At 41.1% G+C, this 18377-nt stretch overlaps 2 protein-coding genes across 3 annotated transcripts in view; both read left to right on the top strand.

The window, feature by feature from the left end:
* The window catches only part of abcc3 (ATP-binding cassette, sub-family C (CFTR/MRP), member 3), a 47446-nt gene extending 38473 nt beyond the window's left edge, over positions 1 to 8973 (top strand). For both annotated transcript variants that reach the window (XM_084078959.1, XM_084078958.1), the window contains exons 24-31: positions 2325 to 2524; positions 3505 to 3631; positions 4621 to 4722; positions 5326 to 5472; positions 5665 to 5823; positions 6242 to 6408; positions 6762 to 6956; positions 8024 to 8973. In XM_084078959.1, coding sequence (XP_083935085.1) covers positions 2325 to 2524; positions 3505 to 3631; positions 4621 to 4722; positions 5326 to 5472; positions 5665 to 5823; positions 6242 to 6408; positions 6762 to 6956; positions 8024 to 8135 — 1209 coding nt within the window. In that variant the 3' untranslated portion in view covers positions 8136 to 8973. The remainder of the gene's footprint in view (positions 1 to 2324; positions 2525 to 3504; positions 3632 to 4620; positions 4723 to 5325; positions 5473 to 5664; positions 5824 to 6241; positions 6409 to 6761; positions 6957 to 8023) is intronic.
* Positions 8974 to 15927: 6954 nt separating this feature from the next.
* wfikkn2b (WAP, follistatin/kazal, immunoglobulin, kunitz and netrin domain containing 2b) lies at positions 15928 to 17872 on the top strand (the record flags this gene model as incomplete). Its single annotated transcript, XM_084078459.1, has 2 exons — positions 15928 to 16113; positions 16292 to 17872. The coding sequence occupies 2 exons, from the start codon at positions 15928 to 15930 to the stop codon at positions 17870 to 17872; spliced, it is 1767 nt and encodes a 588-aa protein (XP_083934585.1).
* Between the last annotated feature and the right edge of the window lie 505 nt (positions 17873 to 18377).

Genomic DNA, 18377 nt, shown 5'->3' with positions numbered 1-18377 from the left:
CATCGGGCGCCTCCTAAACCGCTTCGGCAAAGACGTGGACACTATAGACATCTACATTCCAGAAAATATTGACATATGGATGCGCACTTTCTGGTACACACTGAATGTGCTGCTCGTATGCTCTGTCCTCACCCCCATGTTCCTCGTAGTCGTAGGCCCGTTAATGGTGTTCTATTGGTGGGTTCAGGTAAATAGGACGCCAGTTTGCCAACTCATTAATAGCATGCTGTCTGAGAGTGTTGTTGTGTGCTTTGTTGGAAGGCGTTGTCGTCATTGGATGTGACATGACACTGTCACTGCTGTCCTAGTGTTGTAGTGGCAGTGAGGCTCGGCCTCCGGTAGTTGTTGCAGTGGGCCAGCGGACAGCCTCTGCGAGGCTATCTGGCGCCCCGTAGTTTGTCATGACGGCTGTTCTAGACAACAGCACCACTGGAGATAAGAATGGGAATTGGAGATAGAACCACCCGGAATATTTTTAAAGAGCTGCTTTTAAGATGAACATTCCAGGAAATATTACAATTCAGACCCCTGTCTCCATAAGACACTAAGGTGGTCTCTTAAGATCAGAGCAATCAATTCCAAGTTTCTCAATTTGATTACAAGATTTTGCACCAAATATCAGTCACAAGTTCACAACATTGATAATTGCTGGGCTAGGACTCAATCAGACCCAAACATCTGGCATCGGTCAGGCTCTACTTCAGATACTGTGGTAGCTGATGAACAGCCGTTCAGTAGTTTGTGCTAGTAGTGGTGTGTGTAGAATTAGGCATGGTTTGTTTTAATCATTCTTTGATTTTTTTATTTCATTATCAATCATTCTAATAATTGGGCACTGTTTCATTACGCAGCACTGATTCATGCAAAGTACGGTAGTGGCTTTTTAACTAGCATTTTTCAGAACACTAAGTACCATTTGCTTTTCCCATTCTCTTAAAAACAATCAGTTTTCTCCTCATACGTCTGAGCCTTGCAGTGATTTAGGTGGGAGAAGATGTAACAGCCCCAAGTTTGATTTTAAACATGAGGGCCACTTTGGGCAGTTCATCCTCAATCCTGTAGTTTGCAATGTCATTGAATCTCTCTTCATTAAAAAAAAAACCTTGTCTCTTCTACTAACGATCAAACTGAAAGGGCGTTTTGTCAACGATCTAAAAACAATCCTGTACCTGGCCTCAAGGTGGCGTAGTCGGTCAGCATGGAGCATTGCGATCTCTGCTCACATGTGCCTTAACACCAATTCATACAGAAACAACTAACTTAACAAAAGGCTTAATATTTTTTATTAATGTATGTTAATGCTCTAGGAGAACTGTATACGTGTATCAAGTTGTCTACTACCTAAAATATCTTTCTTTCCTCGAGTAACATCTTTATCATTGCTTCCTTGTTGCATGGCCTTGTTGCTTTCTGCACTATTTATTACCATTTTACTAACAAATGGGCTCCAATTGAAGCTGCCTGATTTACACATGTCCTATCTCACCTTAATGAATGATGCTTATACGCTATGGAGGGAAATAGTCAAAATTACTCTACAGTATAGAAGCCAAAACAGTCACTACAACAATATGATAGCATATAGGCAGTAATATCTTTTGAAAATGTTACCTCAGGTTTTTAGTTTATATTTAAACTACTGTATCTTATCTTTTAAGATACCAGTAATGCTATTTTTAATAGATGTATTTGCATATTTTGTTGTTTCAAATATTTTTATTGTGAAGCACAGGTTATAGTTGTACATTTAGCTTCCTTTTTTTTAAAAACAAAAACAAACAGACATAAACACATTTTGATTTAGGAATTAGATATGCTTTTAGGTTAGGTGTGAAAACACCTGCAGAGTTTAATATCATTAATTTAAAAATCATTTTTGAACAATTAGTATGAACTGTAGACCGAGACACTGTCTCTGAATACAATTAAATAATTTTAGCCGGCACTACATTGTTTCCACAGCCTGAAACAAATGAAATCACCAGATCTAACATTCTATTTTGTGGTGTAAACATATCAAACGTCAAATCAAACACTGACATCAAATTAGCTCTGCAGGTGTGTCTGGCTTTATTGCTGTGTGTGTGTGTGTGTGTGTGTGTGTGTGTGTGTGTGTGTGTGTGTGTGTGTGTGTGTGTGTGTGTGTGTGTGTGTGTGTGTGTGTGTGTGTGTGTGTGTGTGTGTGTGTGTGTGTGTGTGTGCATATGTACATTTGGGTCTGTGTGCTTACTGTATGCATATCCTAACTTTGAATGTCTTGGCGTGTGTAGTGTTACACACACTTATAATATTGTTTTTGTTTCTCTCCTCTGAATGCTTTGTAGAGATTTTACGTAGCCACATCAAGGCAGCTAAAGCGCCTGGAGTCTATCAGCCGCTCTCCCATATACTCCCATTTCTCTGAGACCATCACTGGCAGTAGTGTAATCCGAGCCTTTGGCAGGAACTCTGCCTTTGTTCTGCTGAGTGATATGAAGGTGGATGAGAACCAGAAGAGTTACTACCCTGGTCTAGTGTCCAACAGGTAGGTGTCTTCGTGCCATCACCAATGCAGAGTACAGTGGCTTTGTTCCAATTATTCATGGGACACAGCCATTGGTGTGTGTTGGGGGACTATGCATCGTACAATTCTGATTGTTAATCCTGAGCGTAAAATGTAACTGCTTTCAACCTGGCGTCCCTATGTTGGCCATGTCATTATACTGTAGGTGAAAGAGGTGATGTGATGCATTGACTTGAGCTTGTAGATCTGCTATTTTTTGCTATTCTTGAACATTTGTGGGGGGAAAATGTAAAATAAATAAAATGTTTTCACCTACATTTTCACCATAGTGACACGCCCCAAAATAGGGACACCAGGTTGAAGGTGGTTAAAATGTTTTTAGGATATAGAATGTGCGCCTGTATTGGGAAATTAATGAACAAAGTACTGATATAGTAAAAAGGGGGGAAAGAATTGTTGTTTGCAATAATAATGTGTGGTTATTCCAAGGCACACCTGGTCTTGTCTCTGTCTGGGAACCACTGATGTAGAGAACAAGAAAATACTTTGACTATTTGTCAATCAAGTCAAATTGGAACATCGCCACTAACACATGTTGCACATGGCACTCTGCAATCTATAATAACATCTGTTCACATAGTTGTACAGTTACTTATTTACTGCATAGTCGTAGCCATCATATTTGTAATTAGCCAACCAGACATTCAAGTCAATAGTTAATACAGACATAAAAAAAACACATTTGCCGTTCATTATTTCAGATATCAGACAGAAATCTATTTTCTTTTTCTAAAAATGGATATTTCACAGTTTTCCGTCAGCTGTTTCCTTGCCCTTAAAAAGGTTAAAAAAAAACAAAAGAACTGGCGGCAGCTAAAAAAAAGGGGATGCATAACAATAGCAAGATCTGCTATTGTCGGGTGCGTGTCACCGGCATGCAACAAAGTATAACGTGACCCTTAATGGCGTGTCTGTGGCGCTGTTAACACTGTATTTCCCAGATGGCTAGGCGTACGCATTGAGTTCATTGGAAACTGCGTCATACTGTTTGCCGCCCTGTTTGCTGTGATTGGGAAGGACAAACTCACTGCTGGGATGGTGGGCCTGTCTGTGTCCTACGCTATACAGGTACACAAACCTTTTATCTCCATATTTTGATACTCTTCTACTTGATTATACTACAGCGTCACACAAAAGCATCAAAAGTAGCACGAAGCGACGCATTTTGAGCTTGCAGATCTGCTACTTTTGCTATTCTGGATATATGAGGTTTCCACCCGACAGAGAGACGACATTCATATTCATGCCCATTCATATCTACTAGATCAGGGGTCTTCAACATTTTTCAGACCAAGGACCCCTTAGCGGAAAGATAGATGGAAGCAGGGACCCCCACCACTACATATATACATTTTCTCAATTATTTTTTTTGTATTACCTTAAAATTTTTACTTTATGTTACTACAAAATTGACCGAAATAAACTAAACGAAACTAAATATATATTTAATTCATAATTAAACTTTTTCTATTGATTTCATAGATGGCTTTATAGACTTAGTTTGACAGCCCTATCATCAGTGTTATGTAAATGTATGTTTTAACCTTTTTTTTAATGTGTATTCTTTCGACATTTAACCACCCTCTAGGGCAGTGGTTCTCAAACTTTTTCACGTCAAGGACCCCCAAAATGATATGTATTTGGCCGCGGACCCCCATCTCAAATATTTTGTTCCAGGGACCCCCAGAAGCAAAGATTTGAGCAACAAATGTTCGCTTAAAAATATATATATATTCAAAGGTTTGCACAAATTTTCACGATTTTTCAAAAATAGCAGATCTACGAGTGCCGCGCTATGAGCTTGTATATCTGCTATTTTTGAATAGCCAAAGTATAAAAGGTCATAATTATTGTGATGCTATATTAACACATTTTGCTGGGTACCCCCTGGAACCCCCTCAAGTACCCCTGGGGGTCCCCGGACCCCAGTTTGAGAACCAATGCTCTAGGGGTCCCGAACGCCCTGTTGAAGACCTATGCACTTGATTATTTCTATAGTTTGGGCCTCTCTCCCATGCATCATTGCCATTAAAGCTGTGTTGTGTTGTTTACTGTAGGTGACCATGTCTCTCAACTGGATGGTAAGGATGTCTTCAGATCTGGAGAGCAACATCGTAGCGGTAGAGCGGGTCAAGGAGTACTCGGAGACTAAGACAGAGGTACTGCTGTGTGTGGGCGTGCATTGTGGCGATGTGTGTGTGCGCACCATTATAAATTGCCCATGGCACATAAAGTTGGCACTTAACGCGTTTTTGTTTGCTTTAAAAAGAAAAACATATTGTCGGGTTTTGTGCTGGCCCAGAGAGCATGCTGTTAAAAGGCAGGAATTTTTGCACACATTCCCTTAAACTGACATGCTGCCAGGTCATGTTCTCAAACAGAACAAGACCTATAAACCATAACTAGACCCATAAATGTTATATTACCTTCTGCTCCTCAAGGGCCCCTCTATTACATAAGATAAATAGGGTATATGCACTGTACACACCATGCCTTTTTCATTAGCCATCATAGAAAATGCAGAATGTCCCCATTCCATACGCGGCGTAGTTTTGACGTTTTAACGTTTTTTTGCAGTATATTTAATGGTACGATACGTCCCTAGTACAAAAGAATTGTTTGGCAGCTCTGAGCTGTGTTAGTTAAAGCTTCCAAAGTCCTTGAGCTTGATGGGCAATCAAGACCTCTTTAAAGCCAAGGAGGGTCAATAGGGACTAAGGAGATTGTTTTCGTTGTCTGAAACGGTACATTTGCGCCCACAGGCCCCCTGGGAGGTGGAGGACAAGAAGCCTCCCTCTGACTGGCCAATGGAAGGGAATGTGGAGTTCCAGGACTACAGCGTTCGGTACCGAGAGGGCCTGGACCTCGTCCTGAAGAATCTCACCCTCTCTGTCAAAGGAGGAGAGAAGGTGAGCAGGTTGTTGTGGTTTGAGCTGGTAGATATACGGATCAACATTGAATATGAAATTGAAATGTATGGTATGTTTTATGGTATATGTCTGTTATTTACCGAAGCAAAGAAGCAAATACGTACATAGCAATACAGTATGTGTGCTTACCGCATACTGGAGAAATGTACAATTATGTGTTATCCTGTACAGATCGGCATTGTGGGACGTACGGGTGCAGGAAAATCCTCCATGACACTGTGTCTTTTCCGACTGCTGGAAGCTGCGGAGGGAGAGATAACCATCGATGGGGTTAAGATATCTGAGATAGGCCTCCACGACCTGAGGTCCAAGCTCACCATCATACCACAGGTAACACACACACACACACACACACACACACACACACACACACACACACACACACACACACACACACACACACACACACACAGTCTTGGAGGTATGTCACACTCCCTTTCAATGTACTATTTTATCTTACAGTACATTACCAATAACACTATATATCCTATATCAGAGTTGTGATTAAACAAACACACATTTCTAAACACTGCATATATTTGTAGATAGACCATGGGGTCTATCTTTGGTTCCCTCATTTTTACTTACCTCCAAATCTCTTGCCGAAAATAGCCAATCTACAAGGTCACGACGCTGCGCAACGTAACACGCTGTGAATGCTTCCCTATTATGACATGCTCAGAATAGGGACGCTCTAGGGTTTGTGTGTTTAAAACTCCATCTCACTGCATCTCTCTCTCTGCCTCAGGAACCCGTTCTATTCTCTGGGTCCCTGAGGATGAACATTGACCCCTTTGAAAAGTACAGCGACGAAGAGGTGTGGAGGGCCCTGGAACATTCTCACCTCCACAAATTTGTCAGCAACCAGACAGCCAAACTGGAGCTGGAATGCTCAGAGGGAGGAGAAAACCTCAGGTAACCTTTTAATGGAACATTCTATGCCATGCAGTACTGGAAGTACTACCAAAGATCGTACTTATAAAACCAAACAAACAAACAAGTAAATGTGCCTACCGAATTTATTTTTCTTTTCTTTTCCTTTTTTTTCATCACGTTAGATTTTTCTTTGTTTTGTAAATTCTAAGGCTGAGTTTTAAGGAAGCTCCGTTTAAATCCTCCATTGTGTGTGTGTGTGTGTGTGTGTGTGTGTGTGTGTGTGTGTGTGTGTGTGTGTGTGTGTGTGTGTGTGTGTGTGTGTGTGTGTGTGTGTGTGTGTGTGTGTGTGTGTGTGTGTGTGTGTGTGTGTGTGTGTGTGTGTGCACGTGTAGTGTGGGCCAGAGGCAGCTGGTGTGTCTAGCCAGAGCTCTGCTGAGGAAGACCCGGATCCTGGTTCTGGATGAGGCCACGGCTGCTATCGACCTGGAGACAGACGACCTCATCCAGTCCACCATCAGAACACAGTTTGAAGACTCCACCGTCTTCACCATTGCACACAGACTCAACACCATCATGGATTACACAAGGTTTGCCACTTAAACCCTCTGTTCTTAGTAAAATGGACCTGAGTTATAACTGTACTTGGTGTGCTCTTTTTTTCCTCTCTACACCAAATCTCCTGATTGAAAATAGCCCAGAGCTTGTAGATCGGCTATTTGCGGCGAATGTTCCCCCCCGAAATAGGGATGCTAGGACTCCAGTGGTTAACCACTTAAAAGAGTAGTTAACCAAAAAATTACTTATTTTCCCGCAGCGCTCTATACTGGGTCTGCTAGTATTTACCTCTACACCTAATCTTTTTGCCGAAAAATGCAGATACAAGCTCCCAATGCGTCACGTTATTTTTGCTGAATGTGCTGGGGTCCAATACATACTGTATGGTGCAATAACTGCTGCGTTATTGGTCAGGGTTTCTTCAATGGATTCTGCATTATTTTGACCCTCCCCTTGTAATTCAGTATGGCTGTCAAAATCCAATATGGCTGCCAAGATATCACTCAATTGAGATTTATGAACCCATACATGAAAAACCTGATGATAGCTGATTTGGTTTTTGATTGATTGATTGATTGGTTGAATAATTAACATTATTAACAGTTTGCAAATAGTACAGTGGTACTGTTATACAATAATGCTAAAAGGATAACACAAAAAGCCCTGGGGGCGTCTTTCCATTGTGGTCCTATGTATTCAATTAATCTGGTTGGTTTCCCATGTAGCTACTATACTCATGTTCATGAAGAACCTTATCTCTTAAATATTGGATTCAATCAAAATCTCTCAAAATCCAGTATGGCTGCCATTCATATATAATAATTGCATGCATCTGCACATGGAAAGGTTGACGCTGTATTAATTTGTGTTATTGCAGTGTAGCTTATTTATTCACGTCCTGTCAGAACATCTCATTTCATTTAATGTTGGATGCAATACGGTCACAAAAATCCAATATGGCTGCCAAAATAACATGCATGTATGTTGCATTGCTGACCTTTGCCGCCAGACTTTCATTACAAAAACTACGTTTTTTGTGTTTGTTTTTTTGACAGATGTTAGAATTATTTTGTGAATCCCTTCTTTTACCTCATTGCAGAGTGCTGGTGTTGGACAAGGGACAGATTGCTGAGTTCGACACTCCGACAAACCTTTTATCACAGAGAGGAATATTCTACGGCATGGCTAAAGATGCAGGACTGGCACAATAGCATCAATTTCCCTATCCAAATGTCATTAACCAGGCTTTAGCATCAGCTCGTTTCAAATTCAGTCAAATTTCATAATAAAGTGGATTGAAGAGTACATTTCAGGTTTGTATTTATGATTGGTAATTCGTAATAACAATTTCAGCGGCAATTAGTAGGTGATTGTGGAGTGGAGCTGAGGCCAAGCCTAAACTCTTAAACAGACTTGTGGAAGTTGCAAATCATTTTTGGTTGGTTTGATTTTACTGTGGTGCACGTGTGGAGTGCACCATGAGTGGGGTTAATGCATCAGGACGTTTCAAACAGTGTAAGTTAATTTGGCAGTCTGAAAATATACTGAATAAGCTTCCGAGTACCTTTTTCCTGTGATTGCATAACCCTTCTTGCACTCATTGTGTTCTCCTGTGTGGCAAACCCCACACATCTGGCATTCAGTCAGGGTAAAAGTCACTGGAAAAAAGTATTCGCAAATACTATTTGGACCAAGTCTGCTCTTTAGTGCCTTCTGGCAGAAATAGCCAGTGAATGTATAATTTTCTACTCAGCTGCAGAAAAGAGGAGGAAGTCGTTTTTATTTTGTTACTTTTTCTATTCAGAAAAAATATATACTGTATACTATGCCACTGTACTTTCCATACAAGAAAAAATAAGTTTTGCAATGAACCCAGCTATTTTTTTACTGTTTCATTATTTAAGCTACTTTTTAAAGAGTTGCCTCAAATAGGGAAGTTTGCTCAGTTAAACGTGTGATTCCTTTGTGAACCAAATCTGTAAAAACTTGAATTCTGTACTACCAAAATATGAGATATGGTATATGTCTTTATTAAAAAAAGAAAGAAAATGCTGTGGTTTTTGTTTTTCATTTTCTTGTTTTTAAATTATCTGTTACAGTATATACATGGTGACAGATCTTTGATTTAACAGAGCAACCAACGTAGGTTTTTGGTCAGGTCTACACAACAAGATACTGTCAATTTAACCTTCAAAGAGAGTAAGTTAACTTTTGCTGTGTAGGCAAGGACGTGCTGTTATTATTGATGCCGAAGAGTCGATCGCCTCAAACTGCTTGTTGGGAAGGAGATGTATTCAATAAAATTAAAAGGAAATCATCAAACATCAACATCAAAAGAATAATCACTGGTCAATTTTACTAGAATAATGAAACTCTTGTCGACTAATACTGTACACATCGAATGGCAATGTACTTGTTCAAGTACTCCACTAGAGTGGGCTCTACTCTCACAGTCAATCAGCGATCCTACACCAGACAGGCAGTAGTGTCCTCTGGAATAGGGTTCCAAAAGTTTAACCAGATTGTTGTGTGTAATGCATCCATTGTCACCAGTGCTATATCAAGAATCTTGTAGTGTTTTGGAAACTAATGAAAGTGTGGTGGTTGCCTTATTTTAGATGATGACTCATTATGTTATGGGCCATGACAACGAAGTGGTCCAAAACTAACAAAATTCACATATGGGATTACACAATTGTAAACAATTGACACTGCACCTTCTGTTAACTGAAAACAAAAAGTATAAACATTAATTTCAAATGTCAAACACTCTTATCAATTTAATTGCTTTGTACAGTACATATTGTCCCCACAAGCATCCTTGCAAAAGCTATTAGTCATGACTTCTCCTATGTGATGGATTGTGTAGCCTCGCGAGCCAGCCTCTGCAGGATTGTGTGGATGTGGTTGATCACGGCATGGTGAGACGGAGAAACTGGATGTGGGCCCATCTCGATACTGATTAAGGATTAAGACCATTTAGGATTAAGAGAAGGCAGGCTCATGCAATGATTGTGATCCAAGTTCAGTGCATACGTGCGCGCACAAACAGCGCTAAGGACACGACTACCTCACAGCAAGATGTCTCTCGCCCCACACCACAGGGACAACTGCGGTTAGCACTTCTTAGCAAATGTTTTCCTCTAATAACTGTGAATCTATTTATAATGTCACCAGATTCCTTCTCCACTTCTCTCTCTCCCAGTTGCCAACATTGACAGATGCTGATGATGGCCAAGGATGGATGATGGCTCAGGCTGCCAAAAGCGCTTAGTAATGTGATGTCCCTGCCTATGGGCAAAGCCACATGAAACAGGTCGGGTTCGGCTGGGCTCTGCCAGTCTCACCAACCCCCCCCCCCCCCTATCAGTTTATGCTGCAGGCACAGGAATCGGAGGTAAAACAATGATTAAAAATAACTAACTAAAATAAGCAAGAATTTCCTCTGGCAGCCAACAAATCCATCCTTGTTTACCTCTGGGCTCGCTCCCCATGCTGTGTCAAGGTGTTGCTCAATGTTATGTCTGCCAGGGTAAAATGCCAACTTGACAGGTAGATACAGTAGTAGATATATGTCTTCTTGCTTCATTTGATTATACTGATTTACTCACGCTAAACTTACTTGAATATGTTTGAGTATATTTACTGTAACAGGCATGTCTGTCACATGTTGAATTAAATAATTTTGAAATGATACATTTGAAAATTACATTTTGTAAGCATTAGTATGCTTCTGTCGTTCTCAGATCTACACAGCTGTTATACTCATACCTACAGATGTCTCTGTAGGTATGAATAGGTATGGAATATTTTAAAGCTGAAATTGGTGAGCAATTCCTTGTTGCCACAATCATGATCAATTGATCATGTGTGTGATTAGCCAGCCAATACGGACAACTCCAGGGAGCGACAGCTTGTTTCCACTGGTGAATCACAGATGGATCTCCTAGTACCACATTATTATGCTGCATAGTACTCTCCATGGTATAGTAAGCTCAATATGGTCTACTTTAAAACCCTGTACTTAGTTGACCGGATTCCCAAGGTCTCTCTCTACTAGGCCGCCTCCTGTTTTCACTCTACACTAAAAGTCTTCGGTGACCATGTTGTTTTGTGTATATGTTTCTGTTGTTTTTTTTTAAATAGGGAAGCACCTCATGGATCATACATTATGTATTTTATCATGTGCTTCACAATATAAAATATTTCACAAGTTCACAATGTTGTGAGCTTGTAGATCTGCTATTTTTGCTGAGTGTTAGCCCCAAAATAGGGATGCTAGGGTTCAAGTGGTTAAAGCCCTATGTCAGCCAGTTGAGCCCCTGGAATCATGAAGTTTGGAGATTGCACTTAGAAACTTAACGGCCACAGGTTCGATTCCAGCCACTGGCAGTTGCACAATGATGTTGCATCCTGGTTTGGATCAATGGTGAAAAAGACTGCTGTGAGAGTCAATCTGAAAAACAGATGAATCCAGTGACACTGACACGCAGCCATATTTATAAGCAGTTGTTACTTTTTATGGAAATGCGAGTCCTCAAATAACCTCTTGCTAGAGGGTGTATCGGTTAATAATTTTGCTATTTTGAGTTGCCTTAATTCCATGTAAGAAATCCGCCTACTATTATCTCCCGATGTTTAGCCCCAAGATGTATCCATCCACTGTGGCGTTGACAGGAGTTTATTAATTTGGGCTCTGCATGAAACGTCTTATTCATCAATGACAGGTAATGTTCTGACTGCGTAGGGGGCATGTAAGGTAAGCCGAATTCTCTTCCATGATGCTTTCAGGTAAGTGCTTGAACATTCGATGTTGCTGTTTCCTCTCACTTCATCAGTGACACATGAATATGACTTGGCTGAGGGATGTGTGATACTCATCAACCACACTCAACCACACACACACACACACACACACACACAGATAGATGCACACTGCCAAAATCACTTATCGCTTGTTTGATATGTTCTGTTCTTAAACTGGCAGGAGCTCCTCTGAGTGTTGGGTCTGATGACGAGGCTATATCTGCCAGCCGTTCTTATAGAAGTAGATTTTAGACCACTCACCTGTATGTGACCAGGTGAGACAACTCAACGATATTAGGTGTAAGGTCAGCTCCCCTGCATCACACTCAGCTCACATAATGCATTTTTAGTCAAACTCTTTTACTTGAGGTAGGGCATCTGAGAATGCCCTTCACATCAGAAGTACATTAAACCCTATATATTATTAAACCCTTGGTTGACTGGAGTCCCCCAGGGTTCTACACAAGTAAGCTCCCTCATTTTTCCCCTCTACACTAAATATATGCTCCGGGAATGGCAAACTGTTCGCACCAGAATAGAGTATGTGGTTACGGGCCCATTTGAACGCCCTTGACCGCTGACACTGCTTTCTGATCATGCATGCACAGAACCTGTGCATCCACAACAGTCACACACAAACACTTCAAATGGTGCAAGTTCACTGTTATCGCAATGGAATGCAGTCTAGTTGTGCTGTCCTCGCTTGAACTCTGTACGAAACAAATTTAAATGATTTACGCAGAGGAAGAATAAATAGTTATTTACAGTAACAAAGTCATTTATGATGGGGTTTTTTTTGGGGGGGGGGGGGGATTCACTTGTTTTTTTTTGGTCTTTATGGAGCTTCATGCATCACCTGATGTGGTCCTCATCTTCTCTGTAATTGTTTTTAGATATATCGTCCTCATTTCACCTTTCTTGGCTCGCAAACCCATAGCATTGAAAAAGTGTGTTATCTAAGCTACTCCTCTGTTTATGTTCCGAAGGCCCAGCCGCCCAGGTAATGTCAACCACATAAGAAAATGCTCTGTATCTGGACTGACATCATTTTGCAATAAATGCACTGACAGGCTTCATTCATTCTCAAATGTCTTGAGGGGTAAAAAAAAAGTTATATTTCAGACAGCATGGCTATCAGCATTTTTCCCTGCTTTCATTAGAGTTCATGGATCTTTATTCCATGAAACCATGGGATTGCACATTTCCATAAATACAGTTGTATCTAATCCCCTGCAAAAAGGTGAGCCTTGTAGCTTGAGATTTGAAATGTCTATACAGCGACAGTTACTGCACACTTGTCACAATTAGATGGCTGTTTACAGTTTATACTGGAATAATGTTTTATAACATGTGAACACCAAATATGAGTTTTTTAAATGTAAAGATATAAGATATGAAAGGGGTCAAACCGCATGTAAATGCCTCTCATTTCATTAGTGTCATTTGACTTGATTAAATATCAATATTTACTAATGATTCCTCCAAGTTAATTTTGTAGTTTTTTTGGATGACAATTTGTAGAGCAATAACATTAAAATCCTATATTGACAACATATGTAAAATAACCAACCAATAGAGGATTGTAAGGGTCTCACAGCCAATCACAGTGATAGTTTGTTAGTATTTTATATAAGCAGGCTACATGTAACCTTTTTTTTTTACTATGAAAGAACAGCAATTAGTTTGAGCCTTATTCAAATGAATAGCCTTCAATATCAATTTATATATTCTTTTTATACACATATAATGTAGAAATCACTGTAATTACAATTGTAATTATTGAATTCAAAATATGGACTTAGGTCAAATATATACAAAGTATATTCTCTTTATAAAGATAATCTGTAAGTATCAACATTCTGTGGAAACCATCTTTTCTTCCTTTATAAATAATCAGTTATAATATTTTCTATTGAATGTCAGCCATATTTATGCATAATTGATACTTCTTATTATGCACCATCATTAAAAAATAATTATATTTAATTTTTGCAAATTAGAATGTATTATAATCAATAGATATACTTTACAATAGCATACAGCAGGCTGTGGGTGAAATTAGATTTTTTTTAATGTATTTTATGTTCACTTCTGCCATCCTTGAAATTATGAGAGCTACCAAAATAATGAAATTATAGCTATCTTCTTCAGTATTAAATAGTGTATTATTCACATGCATGGGACAGGCCATGATGCACCCATCTGTTTTGTCAGTGTTCCAAAGATTTAAACAACCGATAGAAATAGAGATTCTTGTATTATTTTATTTTTCTACAATAGATAAAGTATTTTCAATTTAAGTGTGATGTGATGTGTATATATGCGATAGTCATCGATTATTTAAAAACCGCCATATGGTTATTTCACCTCAACCACAACAAAGTTATTATAGACTAATCCAAAATGTAGGATTTTGGTTCATTCATATCAGGAGTTTTTCTAACTTCACATGACATAACAATGTATAGCCTCTACCAGTGGTTCTCAAAGTGGGGTCCGGGGAACCCCAGGGGTCATTGACATAGCATTAACAATCATCTTAACCAATTTATCCATTTATATGTTGTCTATTTAAGGCAACTAAAAATACGTTGTCTAGTGGGTGGCACGAAGCGTCACTTGTGCCACGCTGCAAGCTTGTACATCTGCTATTTTTGGAAATACTTGAGAAATATGAAAAATGTTAGAACATTTTCAAATATTTTTGAATTTCTAACCCCACATCTTCTCTGCGACACAAAATATTTTCAGATGGGGGTCCGCGGCCAAATACTTATCAATTAGGGGGTCCGCAGCACGAAAAAGATTGAGAACCACTGGCCTGTATAGGCTACTGCCAGTTCACTTGTTACGGCAACAAGCTCCATTCGACTGTTTAAATCAGCACCGTTCTGTGCGTCTTTACGCGCAATGCGCTCTGGTGTTCCTCGCAGAGGTGGAAAAAGTAGTCTACTAAATTGTTTTACTTAAGTCAAAGTTTCAATACTGCAATGTAGAAAAAAATACTCTGTTACAAGTTATTCAAAATGTACTTGAAGTACAAAGGTTTTACCATCAAAATGTACATAAAAGTACCAAAAGTAGGCCTATTCATTACGCAGAATGTCCCATTTCACAAATTTTCAAATGTATAAGATGTATTAAAATGTTTTTAAATAGCAGATGCTCACAGTGTAGATCGGCTATTTTCAAATGGCCGAAATGTATATACGTAGGGCTGAAGTGCATGGTGTAAGCTATGTTTTGTAATAATAATCAAAATCTACAAAGTAGTAGCCTAACTAGTAACTAAAGTTTTCAAATAATTGTAGTGGAGTAAAACGTACACTATTTTGCCTCTAAGATGTAGTGGAGTAGAAGTAAAAGTACAGAAATTTGGAAATACTCCTGTTCCAAAATACCTCAAGATTGTAGAAAATGTACTTTTTCACCACTGGTGTTCCTCGTGCGTTCTGGGCTCACAAAGGGTTAAATGGGGATACCATGCAATCCTTTTAACAGGCAGGTGCCCCACCAGTCCCAGCCCAAAGCTTACCACTGTGTTTGAATACAAAAACGCTCGCCCCAAAACACAGTCGCCGGCGGTATTCACCTGGTAGGCTATTCCTAAACGTAACCAGTAAACTATGCCTAAACCTTATTCCTAAACGTAACCTCAGTAAAACGATGCCAAAACCTAACCTTATTCCTACACGTAACCTCAGTAAAACTATGGCTAACCATAAACTTATTTCTAACCTTATATCCTCTCGTCAGTAAAATTAATGCAAGAATCGCTGTGCCGCGAAAAAAATGGGGGCGAGTGTGTTTTGGGGCGAGACATCCGGTTACCATGTGTTTTTTTTTTCTTCTTCTTTCAACATCTCAGAAGCAATTCATAACTGTCATACTTGGCGGGTTGTTGATAGCAGTGGTCGCAAGTGTGGTGCTTATTTTTTGTTGAGCATGTAGTATATATAGAGCATCCTCGTTGCGGAACTTAGATGCCGAAGTGGACCTCGACAGTCATCAATTTACACTGATAGCCGTTTACAAATTACAGCTTCTGAGAGACTGGAGACCCTCAGGCAGCGTGTTCTCGACTCGTTTCAGCTTTTCACGTCCAGATTCTTCTAGCCTACATCGACCGAGAAACTCTCGCTGGATCACAGAATTTTCCATTTCCAACCCAAATACTTTTTTTTTTACAATTCGCTGATGCTGTTTCCTCGCTGGATCTGGTTCCTAGCGTGCCTGTCAGTGTGGATGATGGACCAGCCTGTCAGAGCCATGCCGCCGCGCGTAGCCGTATACTCACATGCGGGCATCTGCCCCAATGACATGAACCCCAACCTGTGGGTGGATGCCATGAGTACCTGTACACGGGAGTGTGAATCTGACCAGGTGTGTTAATGATTTTTATTAACTTTAGTGGTTATCACTACTCAGTGTTTTGAAGTCATACATTTATGTTATCCACAGCCTACACTAACATGTGCAGCTGAACTGTATTAATGTTTGTAATGCTTGTTATTTCTGCTTTTTTGATTGTAATTTTTTTTATTATGTACTCCTCTTACAGGAATGTGAGACCTTTGAGAAGTGTTGCTCTAATGTTTGTGGGAACCGGAGTTGTGTGGCAGCGCGTATCATGGTCGGAAACAACAGACCTGTGGGCATGCCCAAAGAGGCCACTTGTGTCAGCTTCATGTGCCCCCAGCAGGGGTCCGAATGTGACATATGGGACGGTCAACCGGTGTGCAAATGCCGTGACCGCTGTGAAAGAGAGCCCCACTTCACCTGTGCCTCCGACGGCATGACCTACTACAACAAGTGCTACATGGATGCGGAGGCATGCTCCAAGGGCATCACTCTCTCTGTGGTCACCTGCCGCTTCCATCTGACCTGGCCCAACACCAGCCCCTCGTTGCCCCAGGAGACCACCCTCCTTCCAACCACTGCGCCCCTCCAGGCGACCATCCCGCCTCCTACCGCAGCCCAGCCGCCCATCATGGTCAGCAGCCCCTTGCGCCAAATGGTTATGGTGGGTGACACGGCCAGCTTCCTGTGCGATGTGACAGGTCGCCCACGACCCGAAATCACCTGGGAGAAACAGAGGCAGGAGGATGGGGTGCAGAGAGTGGTGATGAGGCCCAATCACGTGCGAGCGAACGTGGTTGTTACTAACATCGGTCAGCTGGTCATCTATAACGCCCAGCCACATGACACTGGCATCTACACCTGTATAGCTCAGAATTCGGCTGGGTCAGTAGTGTCTCACCACCCACTCACCGTGCTGCCCACGCAGCCTCCCAAGAGCTTCATGGAGGCCAGGAACGTGACCCGTTGTCTGGCGGAAGAGTGCCTTAAACCACCTGAGAATGGTGAGGACTGTGGAAGTGAGCAGGAGAGAGTAAGCTGGTACTACGAGCCTAAGACTAACAACTGCTTCTCCTTCACCCACTGCCATGGCAACAACAACAAAAACAACAACAACAACAAAGATAACCAGCAGCGAAGGAAGGTATTCGACACGTATGAGGAGTGCATGCAATGCTGCGGTCCAGAGCTATCGGGCACCTGTGGTCTTCCTAGCCTGCAGGGCCCCTGTAAGGCCTACGAGCCACGCTGGGCCTACAGTAGCGCACTGCGGCAATGCCAGTCCTTCATCTACGGAGGCTGCAACGGCAACGACAACAATTTTGAATCCAAAGAGGCCTGCGAAGAGATGTGCCCCTATCCAAAAAACCACCACTGCAAGGCCTGCAAGCCACGCGGCAAGATGGTGACCAGCTTCTGTAAGAGCGACTTTGTGATCCTGGGTCGGATGACAGGGCTGACGGAGGAGAGGGACTCGGGCCACGCCCTCGTGACCGTGGAGGAGATCCTTAAGGACGAGAAGATGGGGCTCCGCTTCTTCGGCCAGGAGCCCCTGGAGGTCACCTTCCTGAACATGGACTGGAACTGCCCGTGCCCGAACATCACCGGTGCCGCAGCCGAGGGCCAAGTCATCGTCATGGGAGACGTGAACGAGGGCATGGCAGTCCTTCAGCCAGAGAGCTACGTGGGCGCTTCCAGCCCCCGGCGTGTACGGAAGCTCCGAGAGGTCATCTCCAAGAACACGTGTGACATTCTTAAAGACATCACTAATAGCCCTCAGTAAGATGGCTATTTTACTTCTTTTTTTTTTTATCATAATGTGTTCTTAACCTTTAGCCACACAGACCATATCCTCAGTCAAATAAAATATTTGTAAAATGGTCTAAGTAAAGTAAAGTATACATTATTAGAACATGCTTAAACATTCGAAGGTCTAATATTTCTACAATTGCTACAAATTGCTACAAAACCTGTATATCCAGTCATTTTGGGGCATAAACAAGAAGTTGAAGGACAAAATGAAGTCTGATAATGATGTACCGTTAATGTTCACATCATGTATACTTTATATTACTTAAGACCATTTTTCAAATATAATGTTTTTTTTAACATTTTGGACAAAATAGACAATTTTACATTGAGGTGCTCAGATGTCCCTAGTGTCCACCTATCCTGTACCCTATTGTGACACCAATTGACTGTTATCTTGGGAACAACACGAGTGTCAGTTATGTTTTTTTGGGGACCTTTAATTTCAACTGAGTTAACGTTTTTATCGACAAAACAAT

The sequence above is a fragment of the Gymnoscopelus microlampas genome (genome assembly GCF_963454915.1).
Source record: "Gymnoscopelus microlampas genome assembly, chromosome: 14".
Lineage (NCBI taxonomy): Eukaryota > Metazoa > Chordata > Actinopteri > Myctophiformes > Myctophidae > Gymnoscopelus > Gymnoscopelus microlampas.
The sequence above is the reverse complement of the archived record's forward strand: the minus strand, read 5'-3'. Positions and strand labels throughout refer to the sequence as shown.